Below are 23,459 nucleotides of genomic sequence, written 5' to 3'. Positions count from 1 at the left end.
AATGAGCCTTAACCAAAGGTTAAAATAAATGCATTACCACCTTTCTGTTTTGCAGCTGCCAGACCCGTCTTTCTTACTTTTTCTAAACTTGAGTGCGTTCGTACGTCTGCTCCCAATCTCTGCAGAGCAGTATTCCTCACACAGATGCATTGACGGTCAGTCACAAGTAAGACGACACGCCTGCAGAAGGATCAGGCATTTAGGAGTGGGGACAAAGACTTGTACAGAGTCAAAATACAAGTTTAGCAAGGCGGTGAGAGACGCTAAACGACTGTACTCTGAGAAACTCCAACAACAGTTCTCAGCAAGTGACTCTGCTTCGGTTTGGAGAGGCCTCAAACACCTCACTAACTACAAGCCAAAAACCCCCCACTCCATGAATGACCTCTGCTTGGCAGACGAGCTGAATGAGTTCTACTGCAGATTTGAAAGACAATGTCCTGATCCCATCCCCCACAGCTCCACCAACCTGCTGCAGTCCCCCTCCCCTCCCTCCCCCAGCCCATCAGGTGCTCACGCCTCTTCATCTATATCTCCTTCCCCTTCCCCACCAGCAACGACCCTCTCTATTCTGGAGAGAGACGTTAACCGGCTCTTTAAAAGACTAAATCCCCGTAAGGCAGCCGGTCCGGACTCCGTTTCCCCTCACTCCCTGAAGCATTGTGCTGACCAGCTGTCTCTGGTGTTCACTGACATCTTCAACACCTCTCTGGAGACATGCCACGTACCAGCCTGCTTCAAGGCCTCCACCATCATCCCTGTTCCCAAGAAGGCCAGGATCACAGGACTCAATGACCACAGGCCCGTCGCCCTGACCTCTGTAGTCATGAAGTCTTTTGAACGGCTAGTCCTGACCCACCTGAAGTCCCTCACCGAGCCCCTCCTGGACCCCCTGAAGTTCGCCTACAGAGCCAACAGGTGGTCGATGCTGTCAACATGGCCCTCCACTACATCCTCCAGCATCTGGAGTCCCCAGGAACCTACGCCAGGATCCTGTTTGTGCACTTCAGCTCTGCCTTCAACACCATCATCCCGTCTCTGCTGCAGGACAAAGTCTCTCAGCTACACGTGCCCGACTCCACCTGCAAGTAGATCACAGACTTCCTGTCTGACAGGAAGCAGCACGTGAAGCTGGGGAAACATCTGCGCTGCGTTCTTTCCCCTCTGCTCTTCTCCCTGTACACCAACAGCTGCACCTCCAGTCCGTAAAGCTCCTGAAGTTTGCGGATGACACCACCCTCATTGGACTAATCTCTGGTGGGGATGAGTCCGCCTACAGGTGGGAGTCTGACCATCTGGTGTCGTGGTGCAGCCAGAACAACCTGGAGCTCAAGGCTCTGAAGAAAGTGGAGATGGTTGTGCCCCTTCCATCTGGCAGGAGGCTGAGGTCCATCAGGACTAAGACCTCCCGCCACACCAACAGTTTCTTCCCGTCGGCAGTCGGGCTGATCAACAGAGCCCGGTCCCCCACGGACTGACTATAACACTCCACCGGTCACTCCCCTTCACACTGCACATGTCACTTTAATTGTAATTTATCACTTTGTCGTCACTCGTCACTTTGTTACTTGTTCGCTAGTGCACTTTATGCTTAATATTTTTTAACTTTTTAAAATATTTTACATTTTTAACTTTAACTTTATTCCCTTGTTTTATACTAACCCATAGCCTTATTCTACTAACCCATTGCATTAGCATTTCATCTTACTTTATTTTATTACTTGTGCACTGCTGTCTTGTTGTCTATTGTTACACTGTCTACTGTCATAAACCATCCGCCAAGACAAATTCCTTGTATGTTTGACATATTTTGGCAATAAATGTTTCCTGATTCCTGATTCCGGATTCCTGATTGTTTGATTGAAAATCCTCACTCACTTTCTTGCTGATTTGCAGTTTTATAACTACACCAGAAGAGGGCAGCATTCTTCTAGGCTTACTAATTGTTCCTTTTCAGTAAGTAAATACAGATTCCACAAATTGTATTGTCAATAATACTCACTATACTAACACTTCAACCATCAGTATCCCAAATGGAGAAATATGCAGTGGTTTTCTCATGCAGCCTGTTAAAAGTGTGATGGACATTTGTAATGCTATGTAGTGTTTACCGCCATCTAAGTAATATAATTGGACAATAGCTGGTGGTGCATGCTAACTATGGAGTAGATCCGGGAGAATGCGGTGTGAAAAGGAGACCCTGAGACCCAGTGACAATACTAGTGTGAAAATGCCATAAAATGCATGGCATGGGAAACTGAGATGAACACCACCCCCAGTAAACTCTTCTAATTTCATTACTCTACATGCATCCTCAGCTTAGAGTCAATCACATAGTTGGCTGCTCTCTAGCGGGGGGGGGGGGGGGTCAAACATAACAGCCGTTAAATTGTGACAGTGGCCCAGACTGGCATACCTCAGCACATAATCCGATTATCGGATCAATAACACGGCAACATTTGGTGCATATCTGAAATGGCAGGCTTCATCTCTAGTTGCACATTGCTGGCGTCCACCACTCGTTCCCACTCTATAGGTGACAAACTGTGAATGCAGGCAGGAATTCAAATGGATGGCCTTTTAAATAAGGCAAGTCGCACAGCGCAACCTTGATCATATCTGGCTCTGCTGATGTCTCCAGGATTCACACAGCAAAATATCAACCCACTACTTATTAGTGGGGGGAATCAGAAACTGATCCAAAAGCCCTCATCAAACCTCATTAACTTCATCAAGTGTTGACTTTCCAAAAATAAAATATAAAAAATAAATGAAATATTCAAATGTATACTTTGAAAGTATTTGTTTCTATTTTTCCACCCACACAAAAATACTTTAAACAGTTAAATCATCATAATGCAGTGCAAAGTAAACATTTATGTGCCGTGCCATTTTACCATAAAACTATTTATTGACATCAAAATCCTCTTGGACACAAGGCCAAGCCAGAAGTATTTAGAAAGCCCAAATTCAAAACATCTAATAATGAAACAGAGATATAAAGTTCGGCAATAGAACATTATTAAATTGAACGATCACAAGATTTGAGTCTGTTCACAGCAAACAGGTACTTGTTGAACTGAACACTTTTTTCCAGATAGATGATAATATCCACCAAAATAAACATTGTATGGTCATCTCTAGCGCCTCTACCTTTTATAAAACACAACAAACTGAATCACAATCATTTGAGATCACTGGCCTAACCAAACATTTTAGGACACCAATAAATAGAAACACTTTATTTCAGAAACATTAAATAACAACCAAAAAGGCATCGCGATGACAGTCACAAAGCATGAACCACCATAATTGCTGCTCCTGTTTATCGCTGCATGCTGCATTTGTGAAATGCAGATAAATGGATGATGACAACCGCTGTACCAACAAAGAGAACCAGGCAGAGATAACCAGGGACGTTGGAGGGAATCCCTGCTTGGTCTGTTGTGATCCGGTCTCTCTCGGTCCAAACAGGTCACTGTGGCCAACACCTTGCCAAGGTCTGTGCTGCACCGGCAGCGTGGGGGGAGAGAGAGAGAGAGAGAGGGAGAGAGAGAGAGAGAGAGAGAGAGAGAGAGAGAGACTGCAAACAGTGACACTCGGCGTCTCTGTCTCTCTCCCTGCTTTATCTCCATGGTGCACACACGTCGACCTGGAGCAAGGCTGTGTGCTGGCAGGGGAGGCCAAGAGCCGGGAGAAGGGGGTGGATAGACGGGGATGGAGTGTGTGTGTGTGTGTGGGGGGGTTAAGGGACACGCTGATTCAATAGCGGAGCAGGTCCAGGGACTAATTGGATCTGGTAATGGCTGGTCAATGTGACTGAAGGGCTCGTTAGAACCAGTACAGCTCCTTGCCTTTCTTGTGCTGCTGGAGGCCTGAGAAGAAGAAAAAAGACGAGTGAACAATGGGGAGGACAACGGGGGAACAGCAGAACACAGGTTGTCATGGAGCCTACTTTTGCTAAACATCCATTTTAAGAGGAGGGAAAGAACGCTCTGTGATGATTATAGTGTATTGTTTGTGTATTGTGTTGGCGGGTGTGTGTGTGTGTATGTGTGCGTGTGCATGCTTATTTTAGCACACATGAAAGTGTGTATGGCGGTAGCTAATGTATTCATGAAGTCATAAATACTGTCACCTTAGCATGCATTTCCTACACAGGTATCACGAGGGTTGAAGGTTGACAGATATGTGATACAGATATATGGTGCATGAGTTTGTATGTGTTTATGTGAATGGTTATGTTTTCTTCTGTGTTCCTTAAATTAAATATATGTTGAGGTAACATTTTAATAGCACAAAAAATGAAAAATGTATTGTATGTGTATGTGAATCTCAAGCGCGCTCTCATTTGCTCAAGTTGATAGATAAAAAGTTGTTCTAATAGCCATATATAATCAGAACTTGTCATTTACATTTGTCTTCATGATGTCTAAGTGACTTTCTTTACACTTTCTGATTTTCTTACCTGGTCTGATTTAGAGACATTTTCTCAACTTCACATAGAAGAACACATTGTCTGGACAGTAGTTGCCAAAGCCTGACCCGGTTGAGTGGTTACCTGCGTCCATGTTGAGTGTCAGCGCCTGGCTCACGTCTCCGGGCGGAAGCAGGCCGGGCCAGGAGGCAGTGGGCTCCAGCTTGCTCATGTCATAGTGGCTCGGCAAGGCGAGGGGATGAGGTGGCCTCACTGTGGGCATCAGCAGGGGCCCATAATGGGGCTCCAAAGCTGACGGTGAATACAGTTCGTGGAGAGGCCGTGGGTGGCCGTAGGCTGGCGCTTGGGGATATCCCCAGCCCTCTGGTGGGTGAGGGTGTGGGTGGGCGTGAGCGTGGGGGTGAGGGTGAGCGTGTGGGTGCGGCAGGCCGGGGTGCAACCCGGATGCGTATGGGTCCATGGAATAGGAGGGCGCACTCGTCTCGCAGTGGGAGCGGCTCTGTGGCGAAGAGTAGTTACTGTCCCAGAAGGATGGGGGGAAGCTCCGTCGACTGCTAGATGAAGGGGTATCTAATGGGAGAGGGAGGCAGAGAGGGGAAATAGGGGGAGAGCAGGGGGGATTTAGGCAGAGTCCTGAATCTTGATTAATCAACAGGAGCAACCTGTGCTAAAACAATGATGTCACTCACATGACTACACCCTCTGGCCCAGATATCTTCCCCATTGGATCATACTGTCACGCAGCCCTAGCTGCCCAATCAAGACCGAAATAAACACAACCACGCTCTAGAAGACAGGGGCCGGGGAACGGACACAGAGAGAAACGTGGAAAGAGAGACGTCCCGATGTCCTAGGATTCTATATACGGTAGGCGCTCTGACCCGGGGGGAAGCCAAGGCTCACCGAGCCTTAAATCACTCGGTGCGGTGACATCTCTCACTCTCATGTCAGCCGAGTACTTCTAAAAGTCTTGCAACACACACACACACACATGCAAACACACACTTGGACACGCAAAACTGGCCCTGTGCTACCACCCGCTGCCCCTCTCTCCGGTCTCCTGCACCCCCACCTGTTGTTTTCTCTACTCCCCCCCCTCTCCTCGCCCTTGACAGAATGTCAGCGAGCCATTATAGGTTTTAGAAGTATACTTATATATATATATATATATATTCCTCTGAAAAAATACACCACGCGGCGCTCTGAGAGGTAATGTTTCCCTCTGCCCCCAACGGACAGACCACAGCGTATATAAATCTAACCAGCAGGCAGGCAACTGACTAAGCAACCATTGTGGGGCAAGAGCGATAGTCAGAATGGCAGCCGCAGAGACGTTTGAAGGGGATACGGCGACGAGGCTGTGCGCTTACGGCCATGTATAAACATAGCATCTGTTGTGAGGCAGGAAGCGTCTGTTAGTGCCGAAACGAAGACGTCCAACTGAACTGAAGAAAAAGACCACCAGAGAGAGCAGGCTTCTATGGATACTAAAAGAAAATAGGAAGGCGGCGGTACTTTGCATTTTGGTGCAATCCACATTAGTGCATAAAACCAACATAGCAAATATAATGTTGCTATTAAAAAAAGCTTTATAACTCCCATCAAAATAAAATCATGTAAGGCCTAAACTATTACCCTGGTATAGAAAAGCTGCCTCAATTAATATTTGAATTAAAAAACGATCTAACTTTACAAAGTGTGCATGCTTTCTCTTGCTTCTTCTTTCATCTTTACCTTAAGTAAAGCAGAAGCGGCCCCTTTGGGCACTCAACATCTCCTGACCCTCATGACCTCTGAACCCCACAACCCGACCTCTGCAGGGACAACAGTCCAAAACAAGCAGCTTTTCAGTCCTGTCACCTGATCGCTTCACCTGTTTGGCGCTCTGCTGCGCTCTGCAGAACTGTCCACTCACCCTGTGTGGCTTTGAAAACAAGTGGAAGACACCACACCGCCAACTGCGGCATGATTCTTAAATAAATAAATGGAAAGGGATATAGTGGAGGGAAAAAACAACCTTAAATCAGTTTGCCCTACTGTTCAGTTTACTGGTGCAATAACATTCAGATTGGGTCCAAATTGTTTTCATGAAAAGATAATTGCTTAATGGGGATGGTGTTATAGTATTAAGACATACTGGCATAGGATTTACTGGAGTTTGTGTTTTCCATGGAGGAGCCAGACAAATTCAGTTGTTTGGGTTTGGTACTATTCTTTAATTATGAATATAATAATAATTATTATTATTATTATTGCTACATTTAAGTAGGTCTGGCATTCCTTACACAAGTGGATATAGCTATAACTGATATAGCTAGTCTTTACAAGGTGGTATACCTGCGCCCTGTTGGTCTGGTGCCCGCCGTTTGCCCTCCCCGTCCATGTAGGAGCTGAGGGCCCTGGAGAAGTGCTCGTCCACCACGCTGCTGATATCTCCATGGTAGTAGCTGAAGAGGACACAGCGGGAAGTCAGGTATTCTGCCTCAGGGGCCTCCTGCTTCTCCTTGGGGCACTCCTCTGGCCTTAAAGCTGCAGGCGTGTAGGAGGAAGAGGAAGAGTTGGATGAAGATAAGGAGGAAGTTGATCCTCCAGTGCCTGGGCCCCCAGGCATCCCCTCAGGACCCCTGGGAGTGTCCATAAAATCCCGGCAGAGAGAAGCGCTGCTCAGACCTGTGGGAGCCTGCCAGTGGGAGGGGGAGGGGTGGGTTAAGACAGGTGTTACACAGGACTGTCTATGACACATTTGGACTTTTTTTTTTGTGCGTGGCAGCTCTGTCATGTGCGCGCGCACGCACGCACTCTTACTTGCTTTAAGATTTTGTGGGGGCAAACGTCCATTTACATCCCAGACAAATCAAACACTAAACGATCCATCGGGTTACTTGCTTTTACGCACGAGCTGCAAACACTCCTCCCCACAAAACAGCCTCCAATCAGTAACACCCCTTCCCAGCTCACACTGAAGGTGAAACATTCATTTATTTGGATGAAAATATAAATGTCTGCTCACTTCTTACCTGTAAGCTGTTGATTAAAGCAGGAACAGTCGGGGCGTACGCTGCGTAATGTCCATAGGCTGGGTACATAACATCCAAACAGCTCATGGTAAACGAGCAGCGTCTTCACTGCTCTGTGGAAACCGACGACAGGGTGAGTGATAACATTCCGGTTCTTGCTTAGTTTTTGTTTTTTTGTTTGTTTTTTTGCCTGAAGAGAAACGCGTTCGGTGATCGCTGCGTAAAAAAAAAAAACGTCACCGGACCCGACAGAATCGCCCCAAACGAAGCATACCTCTCTGTTCACCGTGTGCGCCACAACAACTGCGGCAGCAGCAAAATGCGGTGAGGTTTATGGAGTTAAGCATGAGGGTGTCCTGTCCTGTACATTTCTGTGTCAACCCCTCCCACCTTTACCAGCCCCCCCACCACCACCACCACCAACACCAACACTCCCTCTGCCAGCGGATCATTGGTTCCACACGAGTGAAGTGAAAGCTTCCTTTTTATACCAACAATTAATTGGCCGAAAGTTGTAAACGTTGGAAGCATTTTGGGTGTGAAATGTGTGGGTGTAAATCATAGCAAAGTCAGTGAATGAGACATTTCCCTTCAAACATGCAATTCAATTTGGAAACAAGCCTGTAACTAATAATGGCTGGTGTAAAATAGAGGTTAAGTAGAATGTCATTCAGTTACACAAATAGAGTTGGATGAAGTCATTGAGCTTTCTAACCAGCCACACGACAATGACCACATGATACATGTGATTAAGAGACGTTTTATTCTTTTCCATGCACTGTATCCTTTAAAACCTCGCAGTCCAAGCTGAAAGTTTATCTGTGGTCTTAAAACAGCCATCGGTTGCCAAGTGAACCTTCAAGTCATCGGAAGTATTTAGTGTGTTCCCAGAATGACACATAGGTGTCAACTATAGGTTGCATACACTGGCCATACTAACATGGAGGAGAAAGGGACTGTGCACGAATCTATGACAAATTATCACCTATCAGCAGTGCAAACAAAAACATATTTTAACACACACACACAAACATACAATGACAATAGCAAACAGAGGCAGGAGCACACTATTTATCATGAATCCATGGTACAAAATGAATAAAAATACATCTCGAAGACAAAACAAGTTGGATGCATTTCTCTAGAAAATGAAGTCCCTTTCTCCTGTTTTAAGGGGTTACAGGTGCCCAATGTTTGGGCATGCCAGTCTTTTTTGACGAGCACTTTAGAATGCCTCGTAGAATAGTGTGGAAAATTTGCAGAATTCCATGTGCGAGTGTCAGATGAGGTGGAATGTCTCTGATGTATGCGAGTGGGCGAGCTCCTCAGGAAGTTACATCGTCTCCCTGCAGCGTTAGATGGAGAACATGAGCAACATCTCGCTATGCATACATCACACATAGTATGAATAACTAGTGGCAGGTCCCCGGCATGTTAATGAATTGAACATGCTCTTAAATAGCAGCGGATAAAACAGACATGTAACACTCAGGTTTTCACTTTGACCTTGTCTCGCATCACCGTTTTTATTACAGGGTTGAATAGTTAGCACTGCAATATAATACTGTGAACTTATCAAATCAAATGAATGAATAGATTGTAATTTGCATATCAACTAATAGAACCAATCTCAATTAATATCATGGGGTCAATATTTCAGTCCATTAGCTTTGCAGTACTTGATTCCTTTACATGCCGGGTAACGCTGGACAGTACTGGAGTCAGAGAGAAACAGAGTGATGCAATGCCAAGGAGCTCGGCGTTGCACCAGCGTGATCAACAGCTGCAGCTGACCGAGTGAAAGGCAGGCAACTTATTATTAATGGCTATGACTCCATTTCTCTCTGTGTTTCTGTCTCTCTTTCTGTCTCGGTCTCTCCTTCCAACTTCTTGTCCATAGTGATACACAGACCTTTCACTATTTAATTGCCCTGTTTTCCCCCTGGAACAACCACCTCTACTCAATTGAGTGTGTGTGTGTGTCCTTGGTATGTGTGTGTGTACACAACTGGTAATCCGTGTGCATATAGAACAGTTGTCATCGAGTGACCAAACTGGGAGGAGAGACGACCAGCTTGCAGGAACATGGCAGACATCCCAAAGTCATTCAGTACATTTGTGCACGCTAAAATCTTTGCATTCAAAGAACAGTATGTGCAAGCGTCTAGAGTTGCCGTGTGTGCGCGTGCATGTGTCTGCAAGTGCATGAAGGTGTCAGTGTGTCTACATTTACGTGTATATGCTGAAAATAAACACAGGTTACATCACTCCTTGTGACCCTGCAGCACATCCAGCCCCTCCTCTGACTGACCAAGCAAAGTCTCTCATTGGCTGAGATGTTGCAGGGCCTGTTGAGGTAGTAATGGCAACCTTGTTTTATTTAGACGACTACTCACATTGCCACAACACTATTAATAGTTTATACCCTATGCTATGAATGCCATGAGTACATTAATGAAAACACTTGCCCTTGTATGATCCCTTTACATACAGCGCTGCAGAGTGTAACCTTTAGGGAGGATCTATTGTTGTGTTTTTATTACCCTATCAGCTGTTTATGTCTACATATGAAGCTTATCCTGTTCATGGAGACTGATTACATGTTTCTACAGTAGCCCAGAACAGACAAATCAAACACAAGCTCTGGATGGGGCCATTCGTGTTGCTGTACCAAACGATATTGTTCTCCCATGCACTTGGCACAGACATTTCAGTTGGTCCATTAGATGTCGCCAGGTCGTACACACAGACATTTAAAATGAAATTGTCAAAGTGTACAAGATATTACAATCATTCATGTAAGTGCAATTTAGGACAATGCAATCAGGGAGATTATGGCAGATGTCTGTAAAAACGAGGCCTGTTGAGAACCTGAAACCGCATAAGCTACCTCCTGAAAAAACAAGACCTTTATTAAGGTCCCAGTCAGGCCTGGTCCCAAGGGGGTCGGACCTCAGGATTCCACTGTTGTTTTATGCCCTAGTGTCTCTGTGTGTATGTGTCCAAGACGGAGATGTACAGCTGCCCCGTTGTCCAGTTCCACCCAAACTCATCTCAGCTGTTCAAAATCATCAAGTGTCATTGGAAACACACTTTGGAATATAAACTCGGACACACACACACAAACACACACACACACACACACACACACACACACACAAAGGGCCACGTATGGACAGGTCTGGCTCATTCATCCATCTACAAAAATGTTGGTGATAAATCTTCTGTGATAGAATGTACAAGTGTGTAGCTATTTTCTTCCCAGAACAGCTCCCTCATTGTGTCTTCACCGACCACCGGGATACCAGAGCTTGCGGTCTTAAAGTCAATTCAAAATCATTAAATCATTATAAGGAAGATATTTGTTTTCATCATTAATGATAGTTTTTCTCCTGAGAAAAGCTTTTACATTACACTTTTTACTATTTTCCAGCATTGTTTGAAAACCACACGGATCACAGAAATAATGACACCAATGTATTATTTTTGTGAAAACCCGATTAATTGGGATTTCGGATGCTGCAAATATTGTGATGTATCAATTTTTAATTTTATGGCCCCGTACATTCAATCTAAGTTCAGATAATGCAGCAAATTTCCTTTCTCAAATATTTTTTGAAATATGTACAGAGAACACTTCAAAATTCTCCCTGAATACATATTTTCTATTTATACAGTATGTACTTATTTTTAGTAGTATAATATTATCTACAGCAAGTTAATTTTTATGTTGGCCTGTAATTAACATTTTGTAGGGAAAACTAGGGCTGTCAATAGATTAGTAATAGCACATTTTGGAATTCATTAATCGGGATGTGTTTTTCGTCTGAAGTCTAAATCTTCAACTAATAAGTAATCACACATTCATTGTAATTTAAACACAAACTTCACACATTTGATCACCTTGAAGGCAGAATTCCACCGGGGGGAAAATGTTGAACTAGCGACTCTTCCTGCTGCCCTCGTTCACTTTGCTCGCAACTCTCCATCATTTGACGCCTGTGTTTGAAGTGCCAACAATCTACCAATATCTAGCCAGGACGTTTTCCAAACCACTGTCTTTTAGGGACGCGGCGGTGGTCCTCTGCAGGGTAGATGTTGAGATGGAAGTAGCCTAGCAGCTAGCTTAGTCTATCAGTGCATATAGTGGTCTGTTTCCCATTCATCCCCTTACTGTTTGACACGAGGAGTAATTTCTCTGCACAGTTCTCTGCTGTATGTTGCGCTTCTATTTGTTTTTCTTTAAATGCAAAAAGCTCTCTCCATCTTCATCTACGGTCTCACTCTCTCCCATCCAAATGACTGCTAACTGACTAGCTGCAGGTTTCGTTTTTCGGAGTCAACTTTGTCTACTTCCGGCCCTCCAGAAGTAAACTAAGTTGCGTTAAAAATGTTATTGCATTAATTTTGGCCACGTGAATCACATATATTAACACTTTTATTTTGACAGCCCTATTAAAAACACTCACAAATCTCAAGTGCTTTAAAAGAGGTTTGCAGTATACAGTATATGTGGCTTTGTAATGAATCGGTCAAAAATGGTTCTGCTTCTAGCTGCAGAAGATGCAAAGTGACTATGAAAGTGTGAAAAAACTTCAGTTGCAGCACATTGACAAAACCCCAAATGTAATTAATGTAAGGAAGGAGTATGAACACTTAAATTACGTACACGAAAACACACATACACAGAGCTTTTTCACAGGTAGATATACTGAACGTTGGCCGTTTATAAACCCTCTGAAACGAACAGAATGTGAACAGCATCCTTGGAGAGGCTGACGAGTGCCACATTCCTGTCATCTTATTACCTAGAGTGCCCTGCTGCCATGCTGCCACTGGGTCAGAGGAGTTATGCACACAATCACATATTCTCACACAGATATTAAGCCAAATGAAAATGTCAAGACACATGAGAGATGAGCACAGAAACACCAATCCGGGCGTGTGGGATTGCCACCTTCCTACCTGACATTCCAGCGTTCTGGTGGGGGCTCGATGGTGGGCGACTGTGGGTGGAAGGAAAGAGACGTGTGGGGAGGACCAGAGGGCAGAATCAGAATTTTGGCAAGTCACATGGTCAAACAGAAAAGATTTACGACTGATCATGTTCCACATCGGCAGCATGGTGTTGTGGCTTTAGAATGCCAGGTATGGGAGTGAGATCAGACTCCGGCTTTAGACTGTAGACTCCTTCCGGCAACTGAAGACGGTGGCATTATTGGGGTTTGGTGTGGGGAACGTGGTCTCTCCTTGTCTACTCTTTTACGTCTTCTTGGCTGTGTAGATTAGATGTAGCAAAATAGGTCGGAGCACCTGCAGATAAAGATATGCAGAAAACTTGTTTTCTTTCTCCTATTTTTCTTTTCGCTCTCTGCAGTCCGGAACTATGATTTATTCGCCGGTGACATCATGGAGACCGCAGCTATTTTTATTGGCTGGTAAATGGCCAGCTCTTTGCCATGCTACGCCACCTGTCCAATCCGCACAAGTCAACAAGCCCCTCGGAAAAAAAAGTCCAGCACCTTAAAAATGATTGAGAGTTGAAAGGCGGAACGTTATATGTGTGTATTTCGTGCTACTGTTGCATGTTTCGCAAGTCAAATATCTTGTCAGTGCTACTGTTTTGGTGTACCTATTTTCCCTTTATTAGTTTTGCTGAGTCTCCTAATTAAACACATACAAACAACTATCTAGTGTAGGCCTAATACATGTTTCTATTTATTTTTTCTGGCAAGCAAACACTGCCGTGTATCAGCAAATTATGGGAGCTTTAAATTATACTGAAGGTATAAACACATAAATTAATAGACACTGACAATAATGGAATACAGTTAAATATATGAAAAGTGTTGAATTAAAGCTATCAAAGGATTGTAGCCTGCAGAGAGGTCTCCATGTCAAAACTGAATGAGACTTGAGAGAGTGTTTTATGTATTTTAGGGTTTTTTAATGGGCAGGGTGGACTTTGTGCGTTTATAAAAGGGTGATTTACAAAGTCAGACAACATCACACTGTACAGAGATACTTCTAATTAGTGTTAGAATCTACTGAGCTTGCATTGACACCAACCAGAGCACTTCACAAATGAATAGTCCGTAAAACCAAATGTAACGCCCATGAAAGGATGCGTGAGTGAGTTGAAAAGATTTTAGTGTGATTCATTGAATGGGACCTGAACATTGAACAGGACCTGATCGGTCATATTAGATTATAGCCCACCTGCAGAAGCTTATGGTGACCTCACTGCCTTACTTAAATCACAAATTCAAGTCAGTGACTTGGAGGCCACCTCGTGGAAGGCTCTGGAATTACCGGTACAACTATTTTTATTTTTAAAAAGTGCTCCTTAAAATTAAGATTATCAACAACGGCAATCGTTGATGAAGTTTTGAATGTGGGGACATAGGTTAACATAGTCGCACGAGGAATACCGTCATATTGTGGTAATTAATATTGTTTTACAAACCGTACAATCTTAACTGATCTGAAACAGGGATTTTTCCGTCAAAGATGAAAGAAAACAATCAATTACTTTTTCTTGTTGGGAACTGTTACGGTAATGGTAAACGGTAATGTTTCCCCAATAATAAATTCAAGGTGTGAAGCAAGCTGTGAATTTATGGACAAAAAAATATACCCATGGAAGAGAGTTGATAAAAACAAACATTGAACTCCTTTTCGATTAAAGATGTTCTTGTCTACATTGCTTAGCCCTAAAAACTTTAGTTAGGCCACCTCGAAATTCCTTGTGATTCCGCTAATTTGTATCACCACCCTAAAGGACATCCCAAGCCATCGTTGTTGGAAAACGAAAACGAAAATGATGAATAAAAATAAATGATTCATTATAATGCTTACTGGGTCCATTTTTATTTCATACCTAAATTGTAAAATCAGAACATTAGCTGTTTGGTATCAACCTACAGGACCAACAACATTTAAATAAAATAATAATAAAACCAATTTACAACAAAAAAGAATACGTTTCAATAAGGTATTAAACGGTCTTTTTATCTATTGGATCAATCACCTTCTTTTAAATATGTATTTATTTCACATGTGATATAAAATCCCTTTTAACAGTGCGTGCCGGGTCGCGAGGTTACGGCCTTGCTCCTCCGCGCCGTTGGGGGGCGCGTATCCGCGATAATAAATATCATCGCGGGGTTGACGAGGGCCGCCCAGCCATGTTGAGGAGTCTGTCAAGCAAACTGCAGCCCGCCATTGTGTAGAAACCAGGCTCTTTAGAGAGATAGGGGCGCTTGGGTGAAACTATCCCAAATAGTTAGACAATTCCGCACCCTGCCGCGTTTATTTAGGAGTAAATATACTAATACAGGCTCCGGGGGGGAAAGACATGTCAGCCAGCAGCCTCCTTGACCAGGTAAAGAGAGGTATTTTCTGAACATTTACGAGGGCCAAATTTCTCAGCATCGCGACGGCTAGCGAGGATAGCTTAGCTCCGAGGCAGCGGCTGTGGCTCAGTAGTGCAGTAGGCCTGACCACCTGCTAAACTGACTGCTGAAAATATATCTCTTCATCTATTTTTCCCCTTCCTCTCTTCTCATAAATCAAACCTTCATGAATCACCTGGACCCAATCCAGAGACCGAAAGGCCAAGCTAATAAAGGTAAGAATTCATATTGTCCCAACAGTATCGACCTGGACTGAATGCGGATCTTTTTACGTGCGGTGCTCTTTGAGAAAAAAAATCTTACGTGCGCGGATGCGATAGCTTGCGTCTTAGCTAACTCACGGTTAGGCCTGTCTGTCAGAGCTGTACGCGTATATTCCATTTAGTTTGTCACTTAACTGAAAACGCGAAACTACATTGCGTTTCCGAGGTGTTTGTGCCCCTAAACTCGGGATTTGCTACGGTTCCCTTCAGGTTCCCACAGCTAGCATTAGCCACGTCTTGGCTAGCTAACGTTAAATGGCAACATGATACACAGCAGCCCCCTTTTCCTGGTTGCACTTGCAACGCTTTTCATTGCACTGACAGGTGCGATACTGCCCTCTTAAAGCCCGGGAAACCCTTAAATCGCCGTTCGAAAAGCGGTTATTTAACGTCAAGCTACAGGTGCAATCCTATCACGCCGACCGCTCGGCTAATGTTAGCCAAGTCCATCATGTTGAAACAACTCTTGGCGCTCGTTAACATGGAGACGCTGCGCACCACACGCAGCTAACCACACACATAGCGTGCTAACGTTAGCCGGCTGCTAACTTAACCCAAGAATTGACACGTCTTGCCGACATGCTTTTCCCCGTGTCGAATGAACCGTCCGTGTTCAAGTCATTATGCTGTACAGCATGTAATGCTGGGTGAAATGCACTATTCGGTTGTAGTTTTTTTGTGCCCGGTGAAGCTCTCAAAGTGTCCCATGTCGCCCTCATATCAACTAACGTTATAAACCAAGTTCAGAGAACTCATGGAAACAAACCACAGGACGCGGTTCCATTGCCATTCCAAATGCGTTAAGTCTGATACGGAAATGCCTCTAATGTCGTCACATTTTTGAAGGGATTTTGTAATAATTTGAAGTGTGTGGTGCCTGAATGTAAGCTGTGTTCGTGCCAAGCGGATCCGACTCTTCTCCGGCGGGGATTTATAGTGTTATTGTTCAGTGTGATGTCTAATCATGCTCGTCTTAGTGTCATTTCCTATGTCACTCATCGGTAATAGCAAGGAGTGGTTTGATTGTGTAACAAGTGGTAATGATTATGTGAAATTGCCAGATAAAACGGCGCTTAAATTTAATCGGTGAACACACAAATGTTTATTTTCTTTTAAAAAAATCTCTTGTTGTTCTTTACAGTGCAAAACGGAGCTGTGACCCAAAAGGATACTTTGAATGACGATGAGTTTGAGCCTTACCTGAATACTCAGGCCAGACAGGTACGTTTATATTGACCAGTGTTTTCTTAACAGGTGTTGTTTTTTCAGTTAAAGTTCATATACTATCCCACATGTGTGTGCTTGTGAACTGATTCAAGAGCTGCAATAATTTAATGATTCAACGGTAACATCAACATGTTATGACTTCAAACTGAACTTGGAAGCAATTTTTGCATTACGGAATACAGGTTAACTTGAAGGATGTGCAGCAGGATTTGGCGCTTTGATTGTTTATCAGCTTTTCAGTGGCTTTGGAATTTATTTAGATCTAGTGGATGATTCTCCACTTCTGTTATAAGTTTAAAGAAAATTATACTTGGAGTTCAGTGCTCTGCATTATTATTATTATTATTATTCATCTTGTTCTGACTCTTTAGTTACTCGGGTATTAACATAAGAGAAAATAACGTTCAAGTATGTTGTTGCAAAAAAAGATTTGACCCCTTGTCACTAAACCAAATTCTCTTTTCTCCGTAGAGCAATGCCTATACGGCCATGTCGGACTCCTACATGCCCAGCTACTACAGCCCCTCCATAGGATTTTCCTACTCCTTGAATGAGGCAGCATGGTCCACAGGTGGGGACCCTCCTATGCCTTACCTGGCCTCTTATGGACAGCTGAGCAACGGGGAGCCCCACTACCTCCCGGACGCTATGTTTGGCCAGCCGGGCCCCCTGGGGAACAATCCGTTCATGGGCCAGCACGGCTTCAACTTCTTTCCCAGTGGCATCGACTTCTCTGCGTGGGGCAATAACACCTCTCAGGGACAGTCGGGTACCCCGCAGAGCTCTGGCTATAGCAGCAGCTACGCCTACGCTCCTAGCTCACTTGGGGGGGCCATGATCGATGGACCGTCGCCGTTTGCACCTGCGGCCAACGAGCCACTGAACAAGGCACCTGGTATGAACAGCCTTGACCAGGGCATGGCAGGGCTCAAGATTGGCGGTGCCGCTCCTGGTGGTAATGGTGACATGGCTCCTAAGGTGGTTGGCTCTGGGTTGCCTGGTGGGGGTCCCCATGGCCCTGTTACATCTGTAGGACCTCCAAGCATGCCTTCCGTCTCAATTGCCCCCCCCAAGCCTGCCTCCTGGGCCGATATTGCCAGCAAGCCAGCCAAGCCTCAACCCAAGCTGAAAACAAAGGGGGGCATGGCCGGTGCCAATTTGCCACCTCCGCCCATTAAACACAACATGGACATCGGCACTTGGGACAACAAGGGCACCATGCCTAAAGCTGCCACCCCTCAGCAGGTGCCCCCTATTCCCAGCAATGGGCAGCCGCCCAACCAGGCTTCGCCACAGCTCGCATCTACTGCTGTAGGGAACCCGCAAATGCCCCTCAGCAATGGACAGCTGGGGACCCCGGTTTCCCAGATGGGGCAGCATCAGCTTCTACCCGGTGGGCAACCAGGTATGGGTCAGATGCCTCCTCTCTCCCAGGGTCCTCCTCCAAGCCAACAGCAACCTTCTCAACCTACTCGTTGGGTCGCCCCGCGTAATCGTGCTAATGGATTTGGGGATGGCAGTGGGAGTGGTACGGGCCAGTCACCCCTGACTTCATCTGGTGTGGGTGTGGTTCCGGGAGTCCCCTCCGAGCCTCACCCAGTCCTAGAGAAGTTGCGCATGGTCAACAATTATAACCCCAAGGACTTTGACTGGAACCCCAAGCAGGGCAGGGTGTTCATCATCAAGAGCTACTCCGAGGATGACATCCACCGCTCCATCAAGTACAACATCTGGTGCAGTACGGAGCACGGCAACAAGAGGCTCGACGCGGCGTACCGCTCGTTGGGCGCCAAAGGTCCGCTCTATCTTCTGTTCAGTGTCAATGGGAGCGGTCACTTCTGTGGCGTAGCGGAGATGCGCTCACCCGTGGACTACAACACGTCCGCTGGCGTGTGGTCGCAGGACAAGTGGAAGGGTCGTTTTGATGTGCGTTGGATCTTTGTTAAGGACGTTCCAAACAGTCAGCTACGGCACATTCGGCTGGAGAACAACGAAAACAAGCCAGTGACCAACTCTCGGGACACACAGGAGGTACCGCTGGACAAAGCCAGGCAGGTGCTGAAGATCATCGCTGGATATAAACACACCACGTCCATCTTCGATGACTTTTCTCACTACGAGAAGCGTCAGGAGGAGGAAGAGTGTGTGAAAAAGGTAACAAAGTCACAGTTGAATAAAGTGAATGGCATAACAATGGATGCAAAGAATGGGGCTCTTTAACAGGTGTTGAAATAGGTGCAGAATATTGTTTGGATGTGCATTTGCTCCCATCGATCCATGTACATGTACAGCCTTTCCTCTTGCATTAGAAAATAATTTGGAAGTATCAATGATTTACAGAATTCGGTGGTATTCATACACCTTGAGGGGATTTTCTTTCTCTTTGGGTTTTCACTGTGAAATGGAGTAATAAACATAAAAGAATGAATCCCAGAAACTTCCGGTTTTACCTGCAGATATTCACTTCAAACTAATATAATGAAAGCAGCTTTGCAGTGGATTACATGTCAGACAATGTGAATTCTTTTTTTGTCTTAGTGGTGCAGCCGCCTGAAGATGTGGAATGTATTTTCATGCCTTATGTCTGAACAAACATTTTGTTGTTTGGTGAAACCTGTTTGCTGTTTTTTGTCGGCATCAACATGAGTAACAGATTCATTAATTTAATGACTCAATGCTTTTTGCATTTATTAGAAAAACACGTTCCTTTTAATAATTGGGCTGCTGGTGATTCACATCTGTATTAAACATTCTATAATATTTTTAACTGAGCCAAAGACCTGTTTTACCCTCACTAAAAGTCAAATAGAAATTAAGGTTAACAAGCAAACTCTGTTTATTCTGTAGAGGTGCATTCAAAATCAATGCGGAAGTGTTGTTCACATTACTGACTTTATTTAAACACTAACTTTCTGCTTGCTATAGGCAAGAACGGCATCCGTTCATGATGGAATGAACTGCATATGCCACTTAAGAATCTGTGGCTTTTTGTTGTATAGTTCTGTTTTCAGGTATTCATTCAAGAAATTTCAAACTATACAAACTCTGCAGTCTGTCACTCAACCAATCTTCCAGTAACTAATGACAGCACGTGGTTCACTTAAGTCGTACTTTGTTTATTGGTTAATTTTTGCGGTAAGGGTTGGACGGTTTTGCATTTGTATCTCGATCCGATGCCTGTGTTGCGTCTCCGAACACGGCTGCAATCTAACATTGTCGCTCTTTGATATGGCGTCCTGGGGCTGATACAAAGATGCCAGACTCGTATTCAACTCCTCTGCTCTTGTCGCAACGTTTTAAAAGTGTACACTAGAAAAAAATGATCTAATATTTCTGACAAACATCTAACTGAAGTCAAATGCCTTGTGTGTTCTACCTAAGCTCAGTTTTCACTCCTCTGTGACAGGTGGAGGTCCAAGGCACCGAGCCATATCCCAGCAACCCCATCAGCAGGAGTCATTACAGGCTTCAGGTAACACGCCTCCGCTTTCACTTCATGCACAAGCCGTTTATGTATACTGCTTGAATCGCCCCAAATTCATATTACGTTGTTTTTATTTCACAATTTCATGACAGAACCTGAAAACGCGTGTGTAACTTTTCTTTTCTTTTTGTTCCAGGAGCGCCAAGGACGGGTCAAGTAACAGTTGGTGCTTTGGTCAAAGGACTGCAATGGCCTCCCCTAAAGCCCTCTCCGCCCCATTACATCATTACATCCAGATCTCTAAGAAATTCTAATAGGGGTGAAGAATTAACAAAGGACAAAAAAAAACAAAATGAAGACTTTCTTGATTTCTTTTGACTTTAAAGACTTACTTCAAACTTGTAGTGAAAAGGAAACGATTATTCATAGGACTACAACTAAATGCATAGCATCCTTAGGTGACATCTTTTTTGCCCCACCCCATTCCACTACATATGCTTTTCCTTTGTATGCTGCTTTTTTCCTCTTTTTTAAAAAAAAAAAATGAAAGGATCATCTCCTGTTTTTATGGTCCAAGAGCAAGTCTGTAATTCTCAAACACACACGAATCCAACAGAAATCGTAGTGTTTGCTTAGAGAGTCCCAAAGTCACCAGTGGGCTGTTTGTCTCATTTTCTTTGTAACCCCGCCCCATTCACAGCCGTCTTCTGAGGATGCTCACATCTTCAACTAGGACCCAGTGGAGTCCCGTCTCTCCCCTCCCTCCCCCCCACACACCTCACCTCAATGGATTTTCTCTACCTACCCTCACATTCTATTTCGTACATGCTTGCCATGTCTTGTGCGGGGGGACTGCAGATTTAGAATGGCCTTCTTTTGTTTTTCGCATGTGTTGGACTGAGTGTGTGTGCGGGGGGGGAAGTTAAGAGTTTGGAAGCAGAAGAAATGTTAAGTTGATGAGCCATGCTCGGTGTATAATTTTATGGTCAAAAAAATGGAGAAGGGGGGCCGTCTGTTAACTCTTCACTGGACTTTGTTTAACCGCTTTTTTTCTTTATCTTGGACAAGTTTATTCATTGTTGCTATGGCCTGCTTTCATTTTTTGTTTCCTTCCTCCATTTTCTAAAGACAGAGATGCGGGTGGCTCCGCCCCACTCGTTCTATTAATCAGTTCCAAAGTAATAAATGTGGTATATTCAGCAGAACTGGTGTGCATTCCCCTTGTTTCACTGTGTAAAGCAATTTAGTCATGCAGCGTGGCCGTGCGTTCATCTGTTTTTCTTTTCCCTGATGGGTGCATAAATTAACTTTTTTTTTTTTTTTTTATTTGTTTTTTGGTCCTAACCCTTAATACTCAGCCGTCCACTCCCCATCCTAACCGACTTTCGCTCGCATTTTGTCTCTCGATTTTCCTAACCCACCTTGTCCTGCACACTCCCATTTCTGACTGCTCAGCCAACGTTACATACTATGATATGAAAATCAGCTTCCACCATTTTCAGAATGTCCTTGTTGGTGAGTTAAAAAAAACAACAAAAAAACCGCAAGGTCCTCTTTCAGAACTACTGGCTTTTATTTGTGGCATAATAAAGATGCTCCACAAAGTGGTTTGTGGGTTTTTCTGTGGTCCCATAGGTGACCTGTTGTACATGTCTTCGTGTGATGTGTCCTTTTCCTTAAAGGAAATTCCAAATCACTGAAATCTGCTTTTACTATGATTCACTTCATTTGTTTTGCGGCGGTCCACCACTCCTGAAATTCAACTTGTTTTTGCATGAGGGACTATAATTTCTATATTTTTTTTAACGCTCATATTCTGGCTATGGACATTTCTGTAGAGCCAAATCTGATATCTATTCGTGTACACCTGCGTGTGTAGGCCTGTTAATGATTATTAGAAATGAAGTGCTGTCCGCCATTTTCTCTCCTCAGTGCGTCACGTTGCACTAAAGGCAACAGCCACAAGGGGGCGACACCGCACCATTTACTGCAGCGCGTTCATTGACAGTCCGGGGTCGGTAGAGGCGGTCACAGCATTAAGGACATGTAGTAGGGCTGCATGTTTCATCTATTCTGTTGTCAAATACCATAAATGCTGCCCCTCATCGGTCACATATTTTAGTTTTAAAACTTGATATGAAGGTTTTGCTTCCTTGGGATTTTTATTAGATCTGTGTGGCCTTAAAGTGCCGGAGTAGGCTTTAAAAAGAGGCATTGCACCACAAATATATGCCTAAGAAATAAAATTGTATCCCATTTACAAACCAGCGATATCAACAACCCGACTTCGACAAAGTGAAATAATTTTCATTTGATTTTAGTAAAAAAAAAAAAAACTTTGGCAATATATTTATAAATTAATACAATTCCATCCCATGCTTTTAATTGACACGTCATATCTAGAACTAAGCTTCATCTGTAATTCCATTACCATGAATTCTATTGAAAAAATGACTTGTATTCACAAGACATTGTAAACTGAGGATTCGTCGTCTCAAAGCAGAAGGCCCTTGTGTGGACGACGGTGCGTCTTTGACGAAGCTGTAGGCCTCCTGTCTGCACCGCTGTGACCTTAATATAATAACGTGACCTAATGTAACAAGGAGCGGACTATTGTTTTATTTAATCATAACGTTAAGGTGCTGACGGTAGAGATCTCTGTTGCGCTGAAGAGCTGCAGGCCTTGCAGAAGTGTGTGTGTGTGTGTGTGTGTGTGTTTTCTTGCTTTGTGCGGCTGTCGAGAGGTGAGGGGGAGGGAGGGATGGAGGGGAGGGACGGACGGCACGCGTCGTCTGTGCGTTGGGTGGCAAACACGCAGCCTCAAGGGGATCTCCGGTGACCCTCATCTCTGGGGACGCCTTTCAGCCCCTCCTGGGATGCAAATGAACGGCCATAAAAGCGAGGCAGATTCAGCCAACGAGACGATGGAGGAGAAGAAAGGGGTTTGGGGTGATGGGGGGGGGGGTTGAAAGCGAGGAGGAGGAGGGCATCACTCACATCTCAGAGCGCAACTCAAGCTGAAAAGATGGAGGAACAACATAAGTTGCTCTGCAGTGATGACAGGAGAAATTCCTCCCTAAGCATTACTGTGTGTGTGTGTGTGTGTGTGTGTGTGTGTGTGTGTGTACACACACAACTGTGACAACTCTTTTCCTTATTGTGTTTAGTCAGGCTAAAATTCTGACAGTAAAAATATCAAATTGATGGTATCCACGCCATATAGTATTTTCGCATCATCTAACTTAATTTGTTTATCAATTTGAATTTTACACTCTGCAACCTTGCAGATCTAAAATTTTATAAGGTAAAAATATAAATATTTCCTTGTGGTTGTTCGTATTGTTCAGTCAGAGCTGCACAGTCGCTGCGCCGTGTGTGCGGGTTGATATTGCACTGCAAGGTCATGGTTCTGCTTTATTTTACGCTCATTATCATAAAGCATCCATCTCTTTCTTCCATTAGTGACGCTTCACCATGTCGCCGTCCCGACCTCCATTTACATGACTAAATTAGATTTCTTCCATTGTTTCAGCCTTTTTTTTCCTTCTACGGGAAGACTGCCTCCAGAATTATATGACAAAGGCTTTTGAAAGCTATAGTTTTAATAATAATAATAATGTATATGTTCTTTTAGGATATTTTTCTTTAATCTTACATTTTATTTCAGCTCTCACA

At 44.3% G+C, this 23,459-nt stretch overlaps 2 protein-coding genes across 3 annotated transcripts; one reads left to right on the top strand and one right to left on the bottom strand.

Annotated features, from left to right (window-relative positions):
• Positions 1 to 2,888: 2,888 nt before the first annotated feature.
• Positions 2,889 to 12,456, bottom strand: vgll2b (vestigial-like family member 2b). 2 transcript variants are annotated; one of them, XM_078090021.1, is made up of 5 exons: positions 12,421 to 12,456; positions 7,456 to 7,568; positions 6,776 to 7,118; positions 4,562 to 5,008; positions 2,889 to 3,875 (listed from the first exon to the last, which is right to left on the bottom strand). In XM_078090021.1, exons 2-5 carry the CDS (start codon positions 7,540 to 7,542, stop codon positions 3,832 to 3,834), a joined length of 921 nt encoding a protein of 306 aa, XP_077946147.1. In that variant the 5' UTR covers positions 7,543 to 7,568; positions 12,421 to 12,456; the 3' UTR covers positions 2,889 to 3,831. The 2 variants fall into 2 exon arrangements, with proteins under 2 accessions (XP_077946147.1, XP_040056325.2); XM_040200391.2 differs by lacking the exon at positions 12,421 to 12,456 and adding an exon at positions 7,730 to 7,838.
• Positions 12,457 to 14,546: 2,090 nt separating this feature from the next.
• ythdf2 (YTH N6-methyladenosine RNA binding protein F2) lies at positions 14,547 to 21,388 on the top strand. Its single transcript, XM_040199704.2, has 6 exons — positions 14,547 to 14,839; positions 15,061 to 15,085; positions 16,275 to 16,354; positions 16,832 to 18,514; positions 19,767 to 19,832; positions 19,981 to 21,388. The coding sequence occupies exons 1-6, from the start codon at positions 14,813 to 14,815 to the stop codon at positions 20,002 to 20,004; spliced, it is 1,905 nt and encodes a 634-aa protein (XP_040055638.1). The 5' UTR covers positions 14,547 to 14,812; the 3' UTR covers positions 20,005 to 21,388.
• Positions 21,389 to 23,459: the final 2,071 nt, after the last annotated feature.

This window comes from Gasterosteus aculeatus, chromosome 15, assembly GCF_964276395.1.
Source record: "Gasterosteus aculeatus chromosome 15, fGasAcu3.hap1.1, whole genome shotgun sequence".
NCBI classification, from domain to species: Eukaryota; Metazoa; Chordata; class Actinopteri; order Perciformes; family Gasterosteidae; genus Gasterosteus; species Gasterosteus aculeatus.
This window is presented reverse-complemented; position numbering and strand designations above follow the sequence as displayed.